General features: G+C 46.8%; 1 protein-coding gene and 2 non-coding genes across 3 annotated transcripts; all 3 read left to right on the top strand.

Moving 5' to 3' along the window:
• Positions 1-1029: 1029 nt before the first annotated feature.
• On the top strand, positions 1030-11858 carry CCT6A (chaperonin containing TCP1 subunit 6A). Its single transcript, XM_084822777.1, has 14 exons — positions 1030-1180; positions 1872-1935; positions 2658-2792; positions 3480-3653; positions 3810-3913; positions 4563-4673; positions 4907-5066; positions 5220-5302; positions 5710-5806; positions 6496-6643; positions 8601-8734; positions 9025-9127; positions 10218-10290; positions 11506-11858. The coding sequence occupies exons 1-14, from the start codon at positions 1047-1049 to the stop codon at positions 11576-11578; spliced, it is 1593 nt and encodes a 530-aa protein (XP_084678903.1). The 5' UTR covers positions 1030-1046; the 3' UTR covers positions 11579-11858.
• On the top strand, positions 3159-3290 carry LOC146335060 (small nucleolar RNA SNORA22). Its single transcript, XR_014786215.1, has one exon. It is a non-coding gene; the product is annotated as a small nucleolar RNA SNORA22 (small nucleolar RNA).
• Positions 4314-4451, top strand: LOC146335059 (small nucleolar RNA SNORA15). The gene has a single exon (XR_014786216.1). It is a non-coding gene; the product is annotated as a small nucleolar RNA SNORA15 (small nucleolar RNA).
• Positions 11859-16156: the final 4298 nt, after the last annotated feature.

The raw sequence follows: 16156 nt of genomic DNA, 5'->3' as shown, positions 1-16156 counted from the left end.
AACTTTGTACAGTGGCACATGCGATAGAAAAGGGGGATATTATTGTTTTTGTACGATATAACCAAATATTAGTGTTTTTAAAATTAATATTTAGCATTATATGTACATATTTATTTGTTACATTGCCTTTACTCCATGAGCCCACGGGAGCATACATGATCCCTCTCTCCATTTTATCCTCACAACGACCCTGTGAGGGAGGGGGGCGTGACTACCTGGCACTCTGTGTAGGTAAGGGCGCAATCCTATGCATGTTTAGACAGGAAAACGAAGTTCTACAGCTCTCAGCATTCCCCAACCAGCTATGCTGGCTGGGAAATGTAGGATTCCCCCCCCCCCCCGTCTTAACATGCATAGGATTGTAGCAGTTTCTTCTGACTAAACATGCATAGGATTGCGCCCTTAGTGTTTTACAGCTTTAGGAGCCATTTTGGAGAGGGTGGTCAAAAATCAGGGTAGAAATCTAACAAATCAATAAAGTCGGATAGCAATTTCAATATACACATACATACACCCTATAAATGTGTATATTTGCGTGTTACACACACACTACACACAGATATATGTAACGGTACCACTTATTTTTATTTTCTGGATTTTTATCCTGAATCATTATTTGTGTGTGTGTGTGAGAGAGAGAGAGAAAGGGGAGTCTTGTGCCCCCTTAATGACTATCAAATATGGTCGAAGCTTTCGTGGACGAGAGCCGACCTCATGAGATGCTGTATAAATATCTACATAGATATAAAATCGGACATGAATATTCATGAGGTGCCGCCTATGCCCAGGCCGCCCGCCATTTTGCATAGCAACGGTCTCCAACCGCCGCCCGGGCCGTGCTCCTGAGCGACGCGTCGGTTGAGCCAACGGGAGCCGGGGGGCGGGCTGCAGGCGGGCCAATGGAGTGCGCGCGGGAGGAGGAGCGTTCTAGAAGGGGGCGGCGCCGTGACGCCAGGGCCTTGCGTCGGCCTCCGTGCGTCGCGTGCGTGTGCGCGCGCAGACCCCGCTCCCTCTGCCGCTCAGTCCCTTCCTTTCCTCCGGCCGAGATGGCGGTGAAGGCGCTCAACCCCAAGGCGGAGGTGGCGCGGGCCCAGGCGGCCCTGGCCGTCAACATCAGCGCTGCGCGGGGCCTGCAGGACGTGCTCAGGACCAACCTCGGCCCCAAAGGAACCATGAAGATGTGAGGCGGGGGGGCGGGGGGCTGGCTGAGGGGGCAGGAGAGGGAGGATACGTGTCGGGCGGGGCGGGGCGGGGCCACGGCGAGCCACGCCCATCCACATGGCGCTGGGGTGGAAATGGCGGCGCTGGCGCATGCGCAGAGGCCATGGCCCTTGATTGCCCCTCCTTAAAGTTCGGCGCCCTCCAGGAGGATTGGACTACAACTCCCAGCATGCTGGCCGGGGGGTGCTAGGAGTTGTAGCCCAGCCCATCTGAAGGACTACAGCTCCCAGCATGCTAGCTAGGGGATGCTTGGAATTGTAGTCCAGCCTATGGGGAGGACTACAACTTACTGGAGGACTAGAGCTCCCAGCATGCTGGCTGGGGGGGGGTGTAGGGAGTTGTCAGTGCCACACTTGTCATAGTGAGTAGAATCACTGAAGCCTGTCATTGAGGAGGCTTGCTGTGGTGTTATGGTTGAGAGGCATGTGTTGCAGGAAGCACTCCCCTTCCTTGTAGGTGGTAGTGGGCTGGGTGAAGGATTTGGAAGTGCCCTCGTTTCTTTGCGCAGAGAGTGAGTCACCCTGTATTCGCCGCCGCCAGCAGGGGTGAATTGTGCTGTCGGTGCATTCAGTGGTGGTGGTTTTTTGGCACAGATCTGCCAAAGGAAGGTGGGACTAGGGACTGACGGTTCTGCATTCTGTCTCCTGCAGGCTTGTATCCGGTGCTGGAGATATCAAGCTTACTAAAGATGGCAATGTCTTGCTTCATGAAATGGTGAGCCTGTTCCTCCTGTGAAGTCCACCTAAAATGTACAAGTAGTGTAATTTGGGGGCTTCTTATGGTGACTAGGCAGTAGAAATTGGAACTGTGTTGAATGTGTATCGCCTGTTGGAGGTGTGCAGCTTGTGAGACTACGGGCTACCTTAAAACGGGTAATATGTCTAGTTCAGGGGTAGGCGACCTGGTGCCTGCCAGGCATTTTTTAGTACAACTCCCATCAGCCCCATCTAGCGTGGCCAAAAATTAGGGGCTACGTGAGTTGTAGTCCAAAACATCTGTAGGTTGCCTGCCCCTGTTGAAGAATTGCTCTTAGTACTTTGGCTACTTCTGGAAAAGAAGAGAGATACTAGTTCTTGTGATTTACTATTGGTAAGGTGGCCTCACTGTGGCAAAAGTTAATCTTCATTTTCTTTTATCCTTTTAGACATGAATTGCAGGTTGTATCCATTTTTTATTTTTCAAAATTAGTCAGACTTTGTACCAACTTGCCTAAGAAAATAACAGTTTTGAAGTGGCTGACCTTGGCCAAAGCCTGAGCCCCTCTCTGGTCTGCTTTGGATCTAAAAATAACTAAATATACAGAGGAGTTCAGCGTTGGTATGATTTCCTGTTTGGCTCCTCAAGCATATTAGACTGATGATGGTGCACTGCAGTTCCTGCAGTGATGAGAAATAACTTTTGGATGTTGCTTTCTTTGCACCCCTTGCATCCCCCAGCAAATCCAGCACCCAACGGCCTCCTTGATAGCGAAAGTGGCAACAGCGCAGGATGACATTACTGGTGATGGGACCACTTCCAATGTACTCATCATCGGTGAGCTGCTCAAGCAGGCAGATCTTTACATTTCAGAGGTATGTATGGGGCAGTGTTTTCTGTTCTTCTAGGGAAAAAGCAAACACACTCCTTAATTATTTTGGTTGGCTTTTGCTTTCAAAATTTAATTAGAAAAATAAGCTACGTGCGAGCTTCCAGCTGGGTTCACTCAAAACAAAAGTCTTAGCTATAGCGATGCCCCTACAAGACTTCAGATAAAGGTGTATTTGGTGATGCAAGTGGAATTCCTGTTGCAGTCTCTGAAACCAGAACTTACATTTTAGCAAGGATGGATCTTCTCCCTCTTGAATCTTTGCCATGGAGTTGGACTTTCTTCGTTGTGTATATTGCTTCTGCTTTTTTGTGGTGTAATCAGCTGTTGGGTTGAGCCTTCAAAAACTGTGTTGCACAGTGAACACCCAAGTGAGCTCTGTAGTTCCCTTGACATAACTCTGTGCTAGAATAACCTGTGCTTTACCCTCTGCATTGGAAGGAATGTCTTTCCTTTTACATGTATTCAAAAGGACAGGACAATTTGTCCTCGTGTGAGGAAACTCAAGTCTGTGCCATCTTTATGTAATGGAGATAATAGATAAATCTCGAGGATCAAAGCTTTTTTAAGAGGCTTCTGTTTTTCTCAGCAAAATAGTGCAGCACTGAAAACAATGAGAGGAATGTGTGTTCGTGTGTGCATGCTCATTCATTCAGAACTTATTTGGCACTAGGGTTTACACCCTCGAATAGTTACAGAAGGGTTTGAAGCTGCAAAGGAGAAAGCTCTTCAGGTCCTGGAACAAGTCAAAGTAACCAAGGAAATGGACAGAGAGACACTCCTGGATGTTGCCAGAACCTCCCTCCGCACAAAAGTCCACACCGAGCTTGCTGATATTTTAACGGAGGTGAGGCTTTTTGTGGCGTCTCGTTTTGTTTCCTAATTGTATGATGTGCAACTCTCATGCTTAAATTGGGAAGGCGCGGCAGACGGTGGGTATTGGGGAAAGACATGCTGGATCTCGGAAGGGATGTTTGATGGGGCTATTCTCTTCTCTTTCAAGGCGGTAGTAGACTCCATCCTGGCCATCAGAAAACCCGATGAGCCAATAGATCTTTACATGGTGGAAATAATGGAGATGAAGCACAAATCTGAAACTGACACAACGTAGGTACAATAGAAGGTTCACGGGTTCTCTTCTTAAATCTTCTTGCAGTTTGTCATTCTAGTGCTGCCGTGGAATTCCCATAGTCACTGTCACACTACATTTTCTTCTGCTTGAGAGGGCAGGGACATGGTAACTCTTCATCAGACACAAAGACAGAAGTTGTATGTGGCAGTCAGCAGCACCTCTCTGTTTCACCTGCCCTGTGGTTGCCTCTAGAGCAGCTTTCCCCAACCTGGCGCCCTCCAGATGTGTTAGACTGCAACTCCCATAATTCACAGCCAGCATGGCCAATGGCACCAGGTTGGGGAAAGTTGCTCTAGAGGTCATTGTTAGGTATTCTGAACTGCTAGAGGAATGTAATTCCACCTTGGGTATGTGTGGAATATTTGTAGTTTAGGGGCATGGATGAATTCTCCGTTGGCTTTTACAATGGCTAATGGAGTCAGACACCATGCAAGAATAAAGTCTCTGTCTCGGATGTTTCTATTGGCCTGCTGTGTGTAAGGCACCATGGCCACATCTGAAAGGGATACACACGTCTGCCCTATATTGGGGGTTTGGTAGGAGATGTTTGTGATGGCATGTGGAATAAACAAATGAAACTGGAAGCGAGAGCGTGAAGGGTTACCTGCAACTGCTTCTTAACAGGCTGATCAGAGGACTGGTCTTGGATCATGGCGCTCGTCACCCTGACATGAAGAAGAGACTTGAAGATGCTTACATCCTTACCTGCAATGTATCGCTAGAGTATGAAAAAACGTATGTATGCAATGGGGGTTGCATACAATTGGGAGTATAAGCTCCATCTTAGATTTGAGAGGCCGTTGTCTGATTCATGGAGAGTTCTGTTGGAGCCTCAAGGCTCCCCCAAATGCCTGCCTGACCACCTCTCCCAGGCTGGGCCCTGATCCCTTTTGCCTGTACCTGTATGCTTACTGTATAGTTTCCACACCTACAGCATACAGCTGATGTGATCCATTTTCTGTTTTCAGGGAGGTGAATTCTGGGTTCTTTTATAAGAGTGCAGAAGAAAGAGAGAAACTAGTCAAAGCCGAAAGGAAGTTTATTGAAGAGCGAGTAAAGAAAATCATTGACTTGAAAAAGACAGTTGTTGAAGATTCAAATAAAGGTTTCATTGTGGTCAATCAAAAGGTGAGATTTGGAGTTGATTTGGGACAGTTGCCTAACAAAGAGGCATTCCTTTAGTGCTGCAAGGCAGCAAATCTGGATGCGCTGACCTCACTAAATATTTCAAAATAAGGATTATTCATCTGCTCAGCTCTTACTTGTCTTCTCTGTTTTTAGGGGATTGACCCTTTTTCCCTGGATATGCTTGCAAAAGAAGGGATAGTAGCTTTGCGCAGAGCAAAACGAAGGAATATGGAAAGGTAAGTCTCTGGGAGGGCCTTGTTACTCAGAAATATCCCTGTCTTCTGACACTTGAAAAACTTTTACCGCTAGCATAGCAATTTACCATAGGCAAAGGAAATAAACACTTAGGAGGATGTAAGCACTGGCTGCTATGGAACTTGCTTCGGAGTAAATGTAGGATCGTGATGTGGGTATCCAGTAGCCAGTCACATTTAACCAAGCTGAACTGTTTATATTATAGAAAGATACCTGCATCTAAAACTCCATTTTTAATGTATACTTTTTATTAAATATGTCTTATAACAAATCTCACAATAGTAATATCAGCTTTTATAGTGGGGCTGCTTAACATATGGTGGTTCTGTTACATTCAGCAGTATGATTTTGAGCTGCCTGAAATGCAGAGTTTTTCCCCTCCTCACAGGTTGACCCTTGCTTGCGGAGGCATTGCGATGAATTCTGTGGATGACCTCTCCGTTGACTGCCTGGGACATGCAGGCCTCGTTTATGAATACACGCTGGTGTGTGTGACTGACAGGTTTCCCATTCTTGCTGCAGTTTGGCTTCTGTGGCGAGTGTTATAAATTGGGCTTTGCTGTTGGGCAAGAAATGTCTCTTAATGCTTTTTGGGTCAGCGAAGGCTAACGCCTGCTTAGATGTCATTAATGCTGTTGAAATCTATTTAAAAATATCAGCTGGATGGCAGAGGGATTGTTATATAGACTATCATCTTGGAATCTCTCCGTTGCTCAGTGAATTGAAGAGTGTATTCTGACCCCAGCACAAAAGAAACATCTGGAAATGTGTAATTAGCATGCTGCCTTTGCATTAGCCTGATAAGCTGTTGGCATTTTTATTAATTTACTTAAGGGCACCATCCTCTGCCTGTTTAGACAGAAACAAGTCCTACAACTCCCAGCATTCCCTAGCCACCATGGCTGGCTAGGGAATGCTAGGAGTTGTAGGACTTGTTTCTGTCTAAACAGGCAGAGGATGGTGCCCTTAAAATATTTTTTGTTTTCCTTTAAGGGGAAAAACCCTCCAAGGGTGGTTTTCAAGAAAAAAACCCTATCAAATAACCTAAAATAATAACACAGTGATAAAAAATTGCAGCCAACATCCAGCCCCCAAATATACAAAAATCTAATAAATTACAGCTAAAAATTCATCAGCGTGCTTAGGGAAGTTCTTGCTTGTCCTGTTTGCGTAGGGTGAAGAGAAGTACACTTTCATTGAGAAGTGTGACAACCCTCGTTCTGTGACTCTGTTGATCAAGGGACCGAATAAGCACACGCTGACGCAAATCAAGGATGCTGTCAGAGATGGGCTCCGTGCTGTCAAAAATGCCATTGAGGATGGTGAGTCTGGGCTTGAGCTGCTTGATAACTTTTCAGTGATCCCAGCACAGCCAGGGTGCAGCGAATTAAAAGGGAAGGTTTTAGTTTTGCTTTTACTACCTGTTGCTTTTTGTTTATGTCTCTTGATCGCTCTCCAGCCTTGCTGGTAATTCTTGTATGGCAAACTCAGAGAGCCAAAGGGGAACACGGGGGACCAGGAGGGCACAGGACCACACAGTGGAAACATGGAGCCCCAGTCGTATGATAGTGAGAACATGGCCTCTTTGCTGTTTATCAAATTATCGATGTGCTTTGCATTATATTATAATCAATCACACATAGTGTATAATGCCTGTGAAAACAATACTATTGAAAGGAACAAATAAATGACACTTGAAACAACGCATTTATCGATAACCAATCATTTGACAAGAGTCCAGAGAATGTCTCATCTCCATAACCATATTATCAAAGGGTATATGCACCAAAATGTTCCTTACAACCGCATATGTTGCTTCACCAATCACTCTCTAGAAGGCGGCTGAATCCATAAACTTTCCTTAATCGTGTTGGTAGGACCTTCTCCCCCTCCTCCCATGCAAAACCCCCCAACCAGTTGCAGTGTGAAGTGTTCCTGTTCAGGGTGCCTTCCAGTCACATTGTACTTCTGCAAACACTGGGGTTCCCCTGAATCTGTTGATACCTTGCCCTTGTGCATGGATGGTGCTGTTTTGGCTGTGTAAGGCCCTGCACTTGGAGAGCTAAGCTGTGCTTTGATTTGCCTAGAGTAGGTACGCTCCACCTGTTAACCAAAGTTCTCAAGGTGACTCACAGTATGTTTTAAAAATATAATAAAATTGTCAAGCGTTACCGGGGGGGGGGGGGGGGGTATTTAAAAGTGTCCTCCAGACCTGAGATATTACAGTTACTACTTTGCTTCTTAGTCACTGGGCCACAGCAGGTCTTGGAAGAAATAACCCCAGCCTGGAAATGGCTGCCAGAACAGCCAGATATGCATGGTGGAAGTTTTGGCTCCTGGTGGCAGATGCATGGGTAGAAGCTAATGTGTAGACAAACCTGCCCCAGTCCTCAGTTATTTGATGTTTCTTTCCGATCTTCGGCATACCTTTGAACTGGTCAAAAGGCTCAAGTGAAAACATGAGCTTAACAACAAGCAAAGCATGTTTTTACATAAATGAATTACATGCCATTTACTGCAGTAGGAAAGCACTCTGACTCTGAAATACCTTCATTAAACTAAAAGAAACTAGGAGTTACTGAATGTATCCTAAATTCTTATAAAAACTGGGACTTGAGAGACCTGGGTTCTACTCTCCACTTGGCCATGAAGCTTACTGGTGACTTTGAGCCAATCACTGATTCTTGGCCTAAACTAAGTTACAGGTTGTTGTGAGGATAAAATGAAGAGGAGGAAGATATTATGCCGCCTTGGGCTCCTTGGAGGAAAAGGCGGGATATAAACATACCAAATTGAATAAATTATAACACACAAATTGTATCCCAAGCTATGGCAGTACAAAAGGAAAAGGAATATAAACCCATAAGTGTGTCTACTACGCTAGAGCAACAAGAACAAACCAAAACATCTGGAATAGACTCTTTGGCACGTGTGAGAGGCTCACTTAAATACTATCTAGAACCTGCTGCCTCTCAACCTTGAGCTATTTTAAAGACATAGAAATGTATTAGGGTGGAGGCATTAAACCAGATTTCCACACACAAATGACTGTATGAACCTATTTAAATAACCATATTAAATAAGGCAGAGGAAGCAATACTGACAACATTTTAAATGAACGCTGAGAAATGCAGTTTATATTTGACCGTGATGGAGGAAGAGAGAAATATAAATCCTGACCTCTTTTGAGGGATAATAAGTTCTGTCATTTTTGCTTGTGTGTCTGGTGTGGATCTCGTCACCAGTTTAGTGTTACTCATGCATGATGTTCTCTTGCAGGATGTGTGGTTCCAGGCGCTGGAGCCCTAGAGGTGGCCATAGCTGATGCTCTTGTGAAACATAAGCCCAGCATAAAAGGAAGGGCCCAGCTGGGGATTCAAGCTTTTGCTGATGCTCTGCTGATCATTCCTAAGGTATGCAACTGTTTGGCCAAAATACAGGCTGATAAATTTATTTGGCTTTGTACCCCAGGGGCTTGGGTGGGTACCATAAAGAAGATAATGCAAAGGCTCTTGGGCTGTGGAGTGTAGAAGATGAAGAGTTGCAGCTAGAAGGGCAAATGAAAAAGAAGAAGCGATAGTGAAGTCAAACTTAAAATGTAAGGTGGGAGTCTGTCTCCGCCAAGGATAAAGCAAGACATTTCCTGAGTGTCTGAGATTATAGGGAGAAATTCAAGGTTTTGTGCATTTTTTGATTCTCCCAGGTACTTGCTCAGAACTCTGGCTATGATTCTCAAGAAACGCTTGTGAAAGTCCAGGCTGAATATGCTGAGTCAGGGCAGCTTGTCGGTGTTGACCTAAACTCTGGTAAGAGAGAGTGCATTATGAAGGGCTGGGGATGGGTTGATTGCCGGAAGCCTCGGGGCCCGCTTTGTTGGAAGCTCCTCTTCCTTTTAACATGGAAAAATAGAGATGGGCTTGGGTTGAGCTTGTTTGACCCAGGTTAAACTGCACCTTGCAGCTATTCTTGGTATAACTGGAAGTGCAAGGTGGGGTTTTAAGAACAACACATACTTAAGGAAACCCCCAACCTAATAGATGTGCAATGGAGATGTTCAGAATTACAAAAACTGTTGAGACTGGCACGCTTGTCTCTGTAGAAACCAGTAGCACTAAAACTGGTGTGCGTTGATCCAGTCTTTGGGTGTCCAGGGTTGGCTGATGTGAACTGGTAGCAGCAGCTGTGAGGGGAACTTCCCTTTTTTTGATAGCCATTTCACACCTGTGTAACCTGGAGGCTGAACTCTGTGATCTGCATAGGTTGCCCTTGACTGATCTTGGAAGAACAAAGTGAATTCAGACTCTCCCTAGAAAGCTGAGGATGCTGGCAGACTTCCTCCTAGTGACCCATATCAGTCAAGAGCAGGCCACAACCCTGTTTTCCCCCCACATCCCATCCTGTTCTGTGTCTCGGGAAGATCTCAAGGCTGTCAATGGCTCCTAGTCATGATGGCTAGATATTACCTCCAGTATTAGAAGCTGTGACTACTTGTTGCTAGGGAACATGAGTGGGAGGGTGCTGTTGCATTCATGTCTTGCTTGTGGGCTTCCCAAAGGCATCTGGTTGGCCAGTGTGGGAACAGAATGCTGGATTAAGACCTTTTCACCTGATCCAGTACAGCTCTAAGGTTTTGCCTGTAAAGCACACTATTGTCTCCTACTTTAAACCTATTTGGAATAGTTTGGAGCTCTTGTCCACTTAGTGTTGAGATTTCCAGGTTTCACTTTCCATTTTGCATTCCACACAGAATTCAGACCAGTTCACACGAACTAAAAGTAGTCTTGGGAGGTACACTATGGTACTGTGAACACATTTGGTAATCTATTACTGGTCAGTTGTTTGAAGAACATGGACCACTGTCATGGCCTTTCAGTGATGCTTCCCTTGGTTTTCCAGGGGAACCGATGGTGGCAGCAGCAGCTGGAGTTTGGGATAATTACAGTGTTAAAAAACAGCTGCTTCATTCAAGGTAACATTTTATAACTAGTAGAAATCAACAGTTAATAATTGGCTGTCTGGGGAATGCTGAGAGTTGTAGAACTTTTTTCTGTCCAAACATGCATAGGATTACGCCTTAAGTCCAATTGAATTTAATAGCACTTTTGTGTAAACATACCTGGGATCACGCTGGAAAGTTTTTCTAGACTTTGTCAGTAGACTAATGTCCAGGCTTTGGGTTCAGATTTCAAGGCTTTCTGTGGGGTGGCAGAAAAAGGGGTCCAGAAGGCATTACTAATGTGAAGCACATTGCAAGCAGGGGCGTGCAAGCTTGTGGGATCCACATTATTTACTCAGACCCTGAGAGCCACCAACTGAAGCTGGGTGCAAAAGATGTACACTTAACAATTAATGAGTCCTGAGCTCAGGATTTTGTTTTGAGGACCAGAATTGGAGTTCACAATCCTACACACAACTGTTTACCCCCAGCTTTCTTCATTTCAGGGGTATAATTTAGGACAGAATTCTCCAACCTGGTGCTCTCCAGATGTGTTGGACTTGGGGATGGCAGAGAATTCTGCCGCAGACCCAAGTGAGGCCAGATTCTTTTGAATCCGGAATCTGCAGCGGAACGGATCACTTACCTCCGCCTCCCAAAGATTCCCTCCAGAACGGCACGCCAGCTCCAGACTGCTTGCTAGCCTATTGTGGGGGAAAACACAACCGCAAATGGCATAGTGGACGCCACTTTTGGCCGTAAAGCCCTTAGTTTAACCTAATTGCAGCCATTTACAGCTGCCATTACCGTATCGGAAGTGGTACGGAGCCGGTGCGCGGCTCCACAGAATCGTCGCAGAGCCGCTCCGGAGGAATCCAAGAGGGAGGAACAGCTCACCTCCCCCCCCCCCCCCCAGACAACACCGCAGATCAGACAGTAAGCAATCCGTCCATCCCTAGTTGGACTGCAACATCCATAATTTCCAGACATTCCAGCTGGTAATTATGGCAGTTGCAGTCCAACACATCTGGAGGGCATCAGGTTGGAGAAGTCTGCTCAAGGATGGCGGGGGGGGGGGTTGATTTGTTGCTGCTGTTAAACAATTGGGAATAGGAAATTCTTACCAATCGCCTTCTGCCCACCCCCTGGTCTGAAGGATGCAGAAATATGTAGGAGGTTGGGTGTACTTCTGGTTAAGTTGTTTGTACTTCTGGGTCAATGCAGTCTCTCTTCCCTGTTCTTCTTCAGCACTGTGATTGCTAGCAACATTCTCCTGGTTGATGAAATCATGCGTGCTGGGATGTCATCTCTCAAAGGCTGAGCTGAAAAGCTGTCTTGAGTGAGTAGTGTCTCAACAAGCGGTCTGCTGGGTCCATTTTAAGGCATCCCCTTTTTTCCCAGTGTGTAGCTGAAATTTCAGAATGACAGGAGTCACCGTTGCGCCTTCAGGAATTTGACCTCTCACAGATGGAAATCTTTAGCTTCTATGGAATCAGTTACTATTTATTTTTTACACGCACTGAATTAATACATCTGAAGTTGCTGTCTTTCTACCCAATAAACAGTTCTGCTCTCTGTGTAGGCTCTAACATTGTCAATTAATTACACCTAACTACCATTTGGACTTTGTTTTACCATTTGGACACATCGCTGTGTCTCTCACTGCCTCTTGACACTGTTGATTGGACTGCAGCTCTGTAGCAGGTGCTGGCAAAAAAATGAGCCTCAGTTTCCACAGCCCTAGGTGTGCCCCGCCCGCTTGATGATTTTCTCTGGCTCAAGCATCACTGCAGTGAAGGCATTGCTGTGAAGCAGGGTGGATCAAAGGCTCTGCAAAGGGGAACCTGTTCTCAGTCAGGCTTTCCTCTCAGTCTAAAGGAAATTGCAATTTACCTGCCTTATGCCACCTACCTAAACAGCTGCTTCCCCTGGAAGTTTGCGTTTGTACCCCACCTTCCTCCAAGTAAAGCACCAGAAGAGGCTTTGCTATCATTGCTCCCCCTGGGAACATTGCTCCAAAGGAAGAGTCGGAAGAGATGGTACTAGTTGCCCATCTGATTAGCTCTTTATCTGCTTTTAAATGGCCAGCAGCTTTCAAGGCAGGTGCAATCACTTCTATACCTCTCTCCAGATGATGCTAGACTGCAAACAGAATGCTGATGCGTGTCCAGAAATATCTGCAATGTACCACATACTAGGGTGCATACACAGACACCGTCCCCACATGGAACAGCCAGTGTCAGACGAATAATCCACGTGGGGCAGCGCAGTCTGCACTGGGACAGAAAGAGAAATCTCTTGCAGCCTGATCTTTTTACTAGAGATTGAAGCTGGAACCTTTGCATGCACTCTACCCCAAAGCTATGGCTTCCTCTGCTCGTGACCCCAGTCAGTTGAAAATTCCTTCCAGCACCCTTGGATTAGGAAAACATTTTAAGGTTCAAGCCCATACTGAAGGAAGTTATGAGCTCAGTCCCTCTTCTCTCAGCTAGACTTTTCCCAAGAAAGAGATCTTGAGGTTGTGGTGGGCAGCATGATGAAAATATTGGCCCAGTGTGCGGCTGCTGTAAAAAGGCAAATTCTGTGTCGGGCATAATTAGGAAAGGAATCCAGAATAAGAGTGCTCCTATACTTAGTGGTTAAGATGCTGAACTGTACACCGGAAGGTCGGCAGGACAGCAGTTCGAGACCTGAGTGCCGCGTGACGGAGTGAGCTCCCATCTTCAGTCCCAGCTCCTGCCAACCTAGCAGTTCGAAAGCAAGAAATTGCAAGTAGATAAATAGGTACCGCCTCGGCGGGAAAGGTAACAGCGTTCTGTGCACCTCGGTGTTCAGTCACGCCGGCCACATGACCACGGAAGCGTTTTCGGATAGCGCTGGCTCTTCGGCTTAGAAATGGAGATGAGCACCACACCCTAGAGTCAGACACGACTGGTTGGGGACACCTTTACCTTTTTTTTTATACAAACCTATGGTGCAGCCACACTTGGAATACCATGAGTAGTTCTGGACACCACACCTCAAACAAGATACTGTAGAGTCGGGAAACGAGCATCCGAAATAATCAAGGGGCTGGAGTAACTCCGCTACTAGGAAAGATTACGTTTGGGACTTTACCTTATAGAAAATGCAAGAGACATGTACAAAGTTATGCCTGGTGTGGAGAAAGTGGATAGCAAGACATTTTTCTCCCCCATGCTAGAACTCAAAGGGTCATCCTGTGAAGCTGACTGGCAACAACACAGCACATAGTAAACTAGGGAATTCACCAGAAGATGCAGTTGATGTCCACCAATTTGGATGGTTTTAAAAGGACTGGACAAATTCCTGGAGAAGAAGGCTATCAATGGCTACTAGTCCTGATGGCTATGTGCTTTCTTTGGTTTTGGGGGTAGTCTGCCTATGTACACCAGTCACTGGGGAAGATGGGCAGGAGGGTGCTGTGGCGTCGTGTCCTGCTTTGTGGGTTTCCTGTGGGCAGCTGGTTGACCACTGTGTGACCAGAATGCTGGACTAGATGGACCTTTGGTCTGATCCAGCTGGGCTCTTCTGTTCTTTGCAGCAGCCCCAGTAAACTCTGACGGGATGGACTGCAGTCTCGCAGTCGAAGGCAGCTTGGTGTATTTAAACCTTGTTTGAGGCATGGAACCCACATCCAGAGGCATGAGAAGGGAAAGAGCCTTTCTTCCTAACAGGCTACTCTCCTTGCATGGTTCCAGTTGTTGGTTCACTGTCTGGAGAAATTCTGCCTCTGCCTTGAATGTGAGCAGAGCCCTGCTGGGTCAGACCAAAGGTCCAGTATCCATCCCCCGACTGTGCTAGCTAGCCAGGTGTTCTGGCAAGTTTTCCCCCAGGAAGGGCTTGGAAGTGACTGCGCTCCCTTATTACTTACCTGATCCTTACCTCTGTCTGCCTCTGGGCACAGCACTTCAGGCCATTTGTCTAGATGTGGCTGACAGACCTCTCCTGTGAATTTGTGGAATCCCCTTTTAGAGCCATCTAAGCAAGTGACCACCTCTGGTGGAAAGGAATTCTGTAAACTTGGGTTGGGCAAACCTCTGGCTTGCTGTGGGCACCTCTGGCAGTTTGATAAACTTTCCTGGCCACCACCACAAAATGGCTACTCTGTGTTTTTTACTAGAACCCTGTGAGCCCACCAACCCAAGCCAGAAGCAAAAGACGCAACACATAGAGCTAAGGAGTACCAAAACTGGGCCTGCAGTCCTTCCACACACACCTGTGGAAGAGGGCCATAGCGCCTCTGCTTTGCAGGCAGAAGGTCCCAGATTTGATCCCTGGCAGCACCTCCAGGTAGGGCTGAAAAACCCCTGGAGAGCTGCTGCTGTCAGTCAGTGTCAGCCTCACTGGGCTAAATGGACCAAGTGTCTGACTCTGTGTAAGGCAGCTCCCTATTTATTCATTCATTCATTCATTATTTCATTTCATTTCTATACCGCCCAATAGCCGAAGCTCTCTGGGCGGTTCACAAAAACTAAAACCAAACAACACACAATAAAACAATTTAAAATATATAGAACATTAAAACCACAATATAACAATACAACCACAATAAAACCTAGCAGCAGTACAGGAGTTTAAAATACAGATTTAAAACAGCAAAGATAAAAATTTAGAAAGCTAAAATGCCTGGGAAAATAAAAAGGTCTTCACCTGGCGCCGAAAGGAGTACAATGTAGGCGCCAGGCGAACCTCACTAGGGAGCTCATTCCAGAGCCGGGGTGCCACAGCAGAAAAAGCCCTCCTCCTAGTAGCCACCCGCCTCGCTTCCTTCAGCAGGGGCTCACGGAGAAGGGCCGCTGATGATGATCTTAAGGTCCGGGCAGGCACATATGGGAGGAGGCGATCCTTCAGGTAACCTGGCCCCAAGCCGTTAAGGGCTTTGAATGTTAACACCAGCACTTTGAATCGGGCCCGGAAATGGACTGGCAGCCAGTGCAGCTGGAAAAGTACTGGCGTAATATGAGCTCGCAGGCCAGTCCCTGTAAACAATCTTGCTGCCCTATTTTGGACCAGCTGAAGTTTCCGGACCGTTTTCAAAGGCAGCCCCACGTATAACGCATTGCAGTAATCCAGACGAGAAGTTATCAGAGCATGGAGAACTGTAGCTAGGCTCTCTCTGTCCGGATAAGGGCGTAGTTGGTATACCAGCCTAAGCTGATAAAAAGTGCTCCGTGCCACTGAGTTCACCTGTGCCTCAAGTGACAGTTCTGGGTCCAAGAGCACCCCCAACCATGAACCTGATCCTTTAGGGGGAGTGCAACCCCCTCCAGAACAGGTTGAATATCACCTAGCCGGGCAGACGAACCACCCACTAACAGTACCTCCGTCTTGTCTGGATTGAGTTTCAGTTTATTAGCCCTCATCCAGTCCATTACCGTGCCCAGGCACTGGTTCAGAACAGCCACTGCCTCACCTGGTTTTGATGAGAAAGAGAGGTAGAGCTGGGTGTCATCCGCATATTGATGGCACCTCAGCCCACACCTCCGGATAACCTCCCCCAGCGGTTTCATGTAGATGTTAAACAGCATGGGGGATAGAATAGAGCCCTGTGGAACCCCATGGCACAATTGCCATGGCACAGAGCAATAATCCCCCAGCACCACCTTCTGGAATCGGCCATCCAAGTAGGAGCGGAACCACTGTAGTGCAGTGCCTCCAACTCCCAGCCCAGACAACCTATCCAGAAGGATACCATGGTCGATGGTATCGAAAGCCGCTGAGAGGTCCAGGAGAATCAACAGGGTCGCACTCCCCCTGTCCCTCTCCCGGCAGAGGTCATCCCACAGGGCGACCAAGGCAGTTTCCGTTCCAAAACCAGGCCTGAAGCCCGATTGAAATGGATCTAGATAATCCGTTTCATTCAAGAGTGCCTGGAGCT

Source organism: Heloderma suspectum, chromosome 16, assembly GCF_057233095.1.
Source record: "Heloderma suspectum isolate Gila_16-S chromosome 16, 16-S_ref, whole genome shotgun sequence".
NCBI lineage: Eukaryota > Metazoa > Chordata > Lepidosauria > Squamata > Helodermatidae > Heloderma > Heloderma suspectum.
This window is presented reverse-complemented; position numbering and strand designations above follow the sequence as displayed.

Excerpts from the sequence above, each read along its gene's own strand:
- CCT6A (XM_084822777.1), top strand. The coding sequence starts at position 1,047 with ATGGCGGTGAAGGCGCTCAACCCCAAGGCGGAGGTGGCGCGGGCCCAG. Across the intron at positions 3,914-4,562 it reads AAATCTGAAACTGACACAAC|GCTGATCAGAGGACTGGTCT; the intron begins GTAGGTACAATA and ends GCTTCTTAACAG. Across the intron at positions 4,674-4,906 it reads TCGCTAGAGTATGAAAAAAC|GGAGGTGAATTCTGGGTTCT; the intron begins GTATGTATGCAA and ends TTCTGTTTTCAG.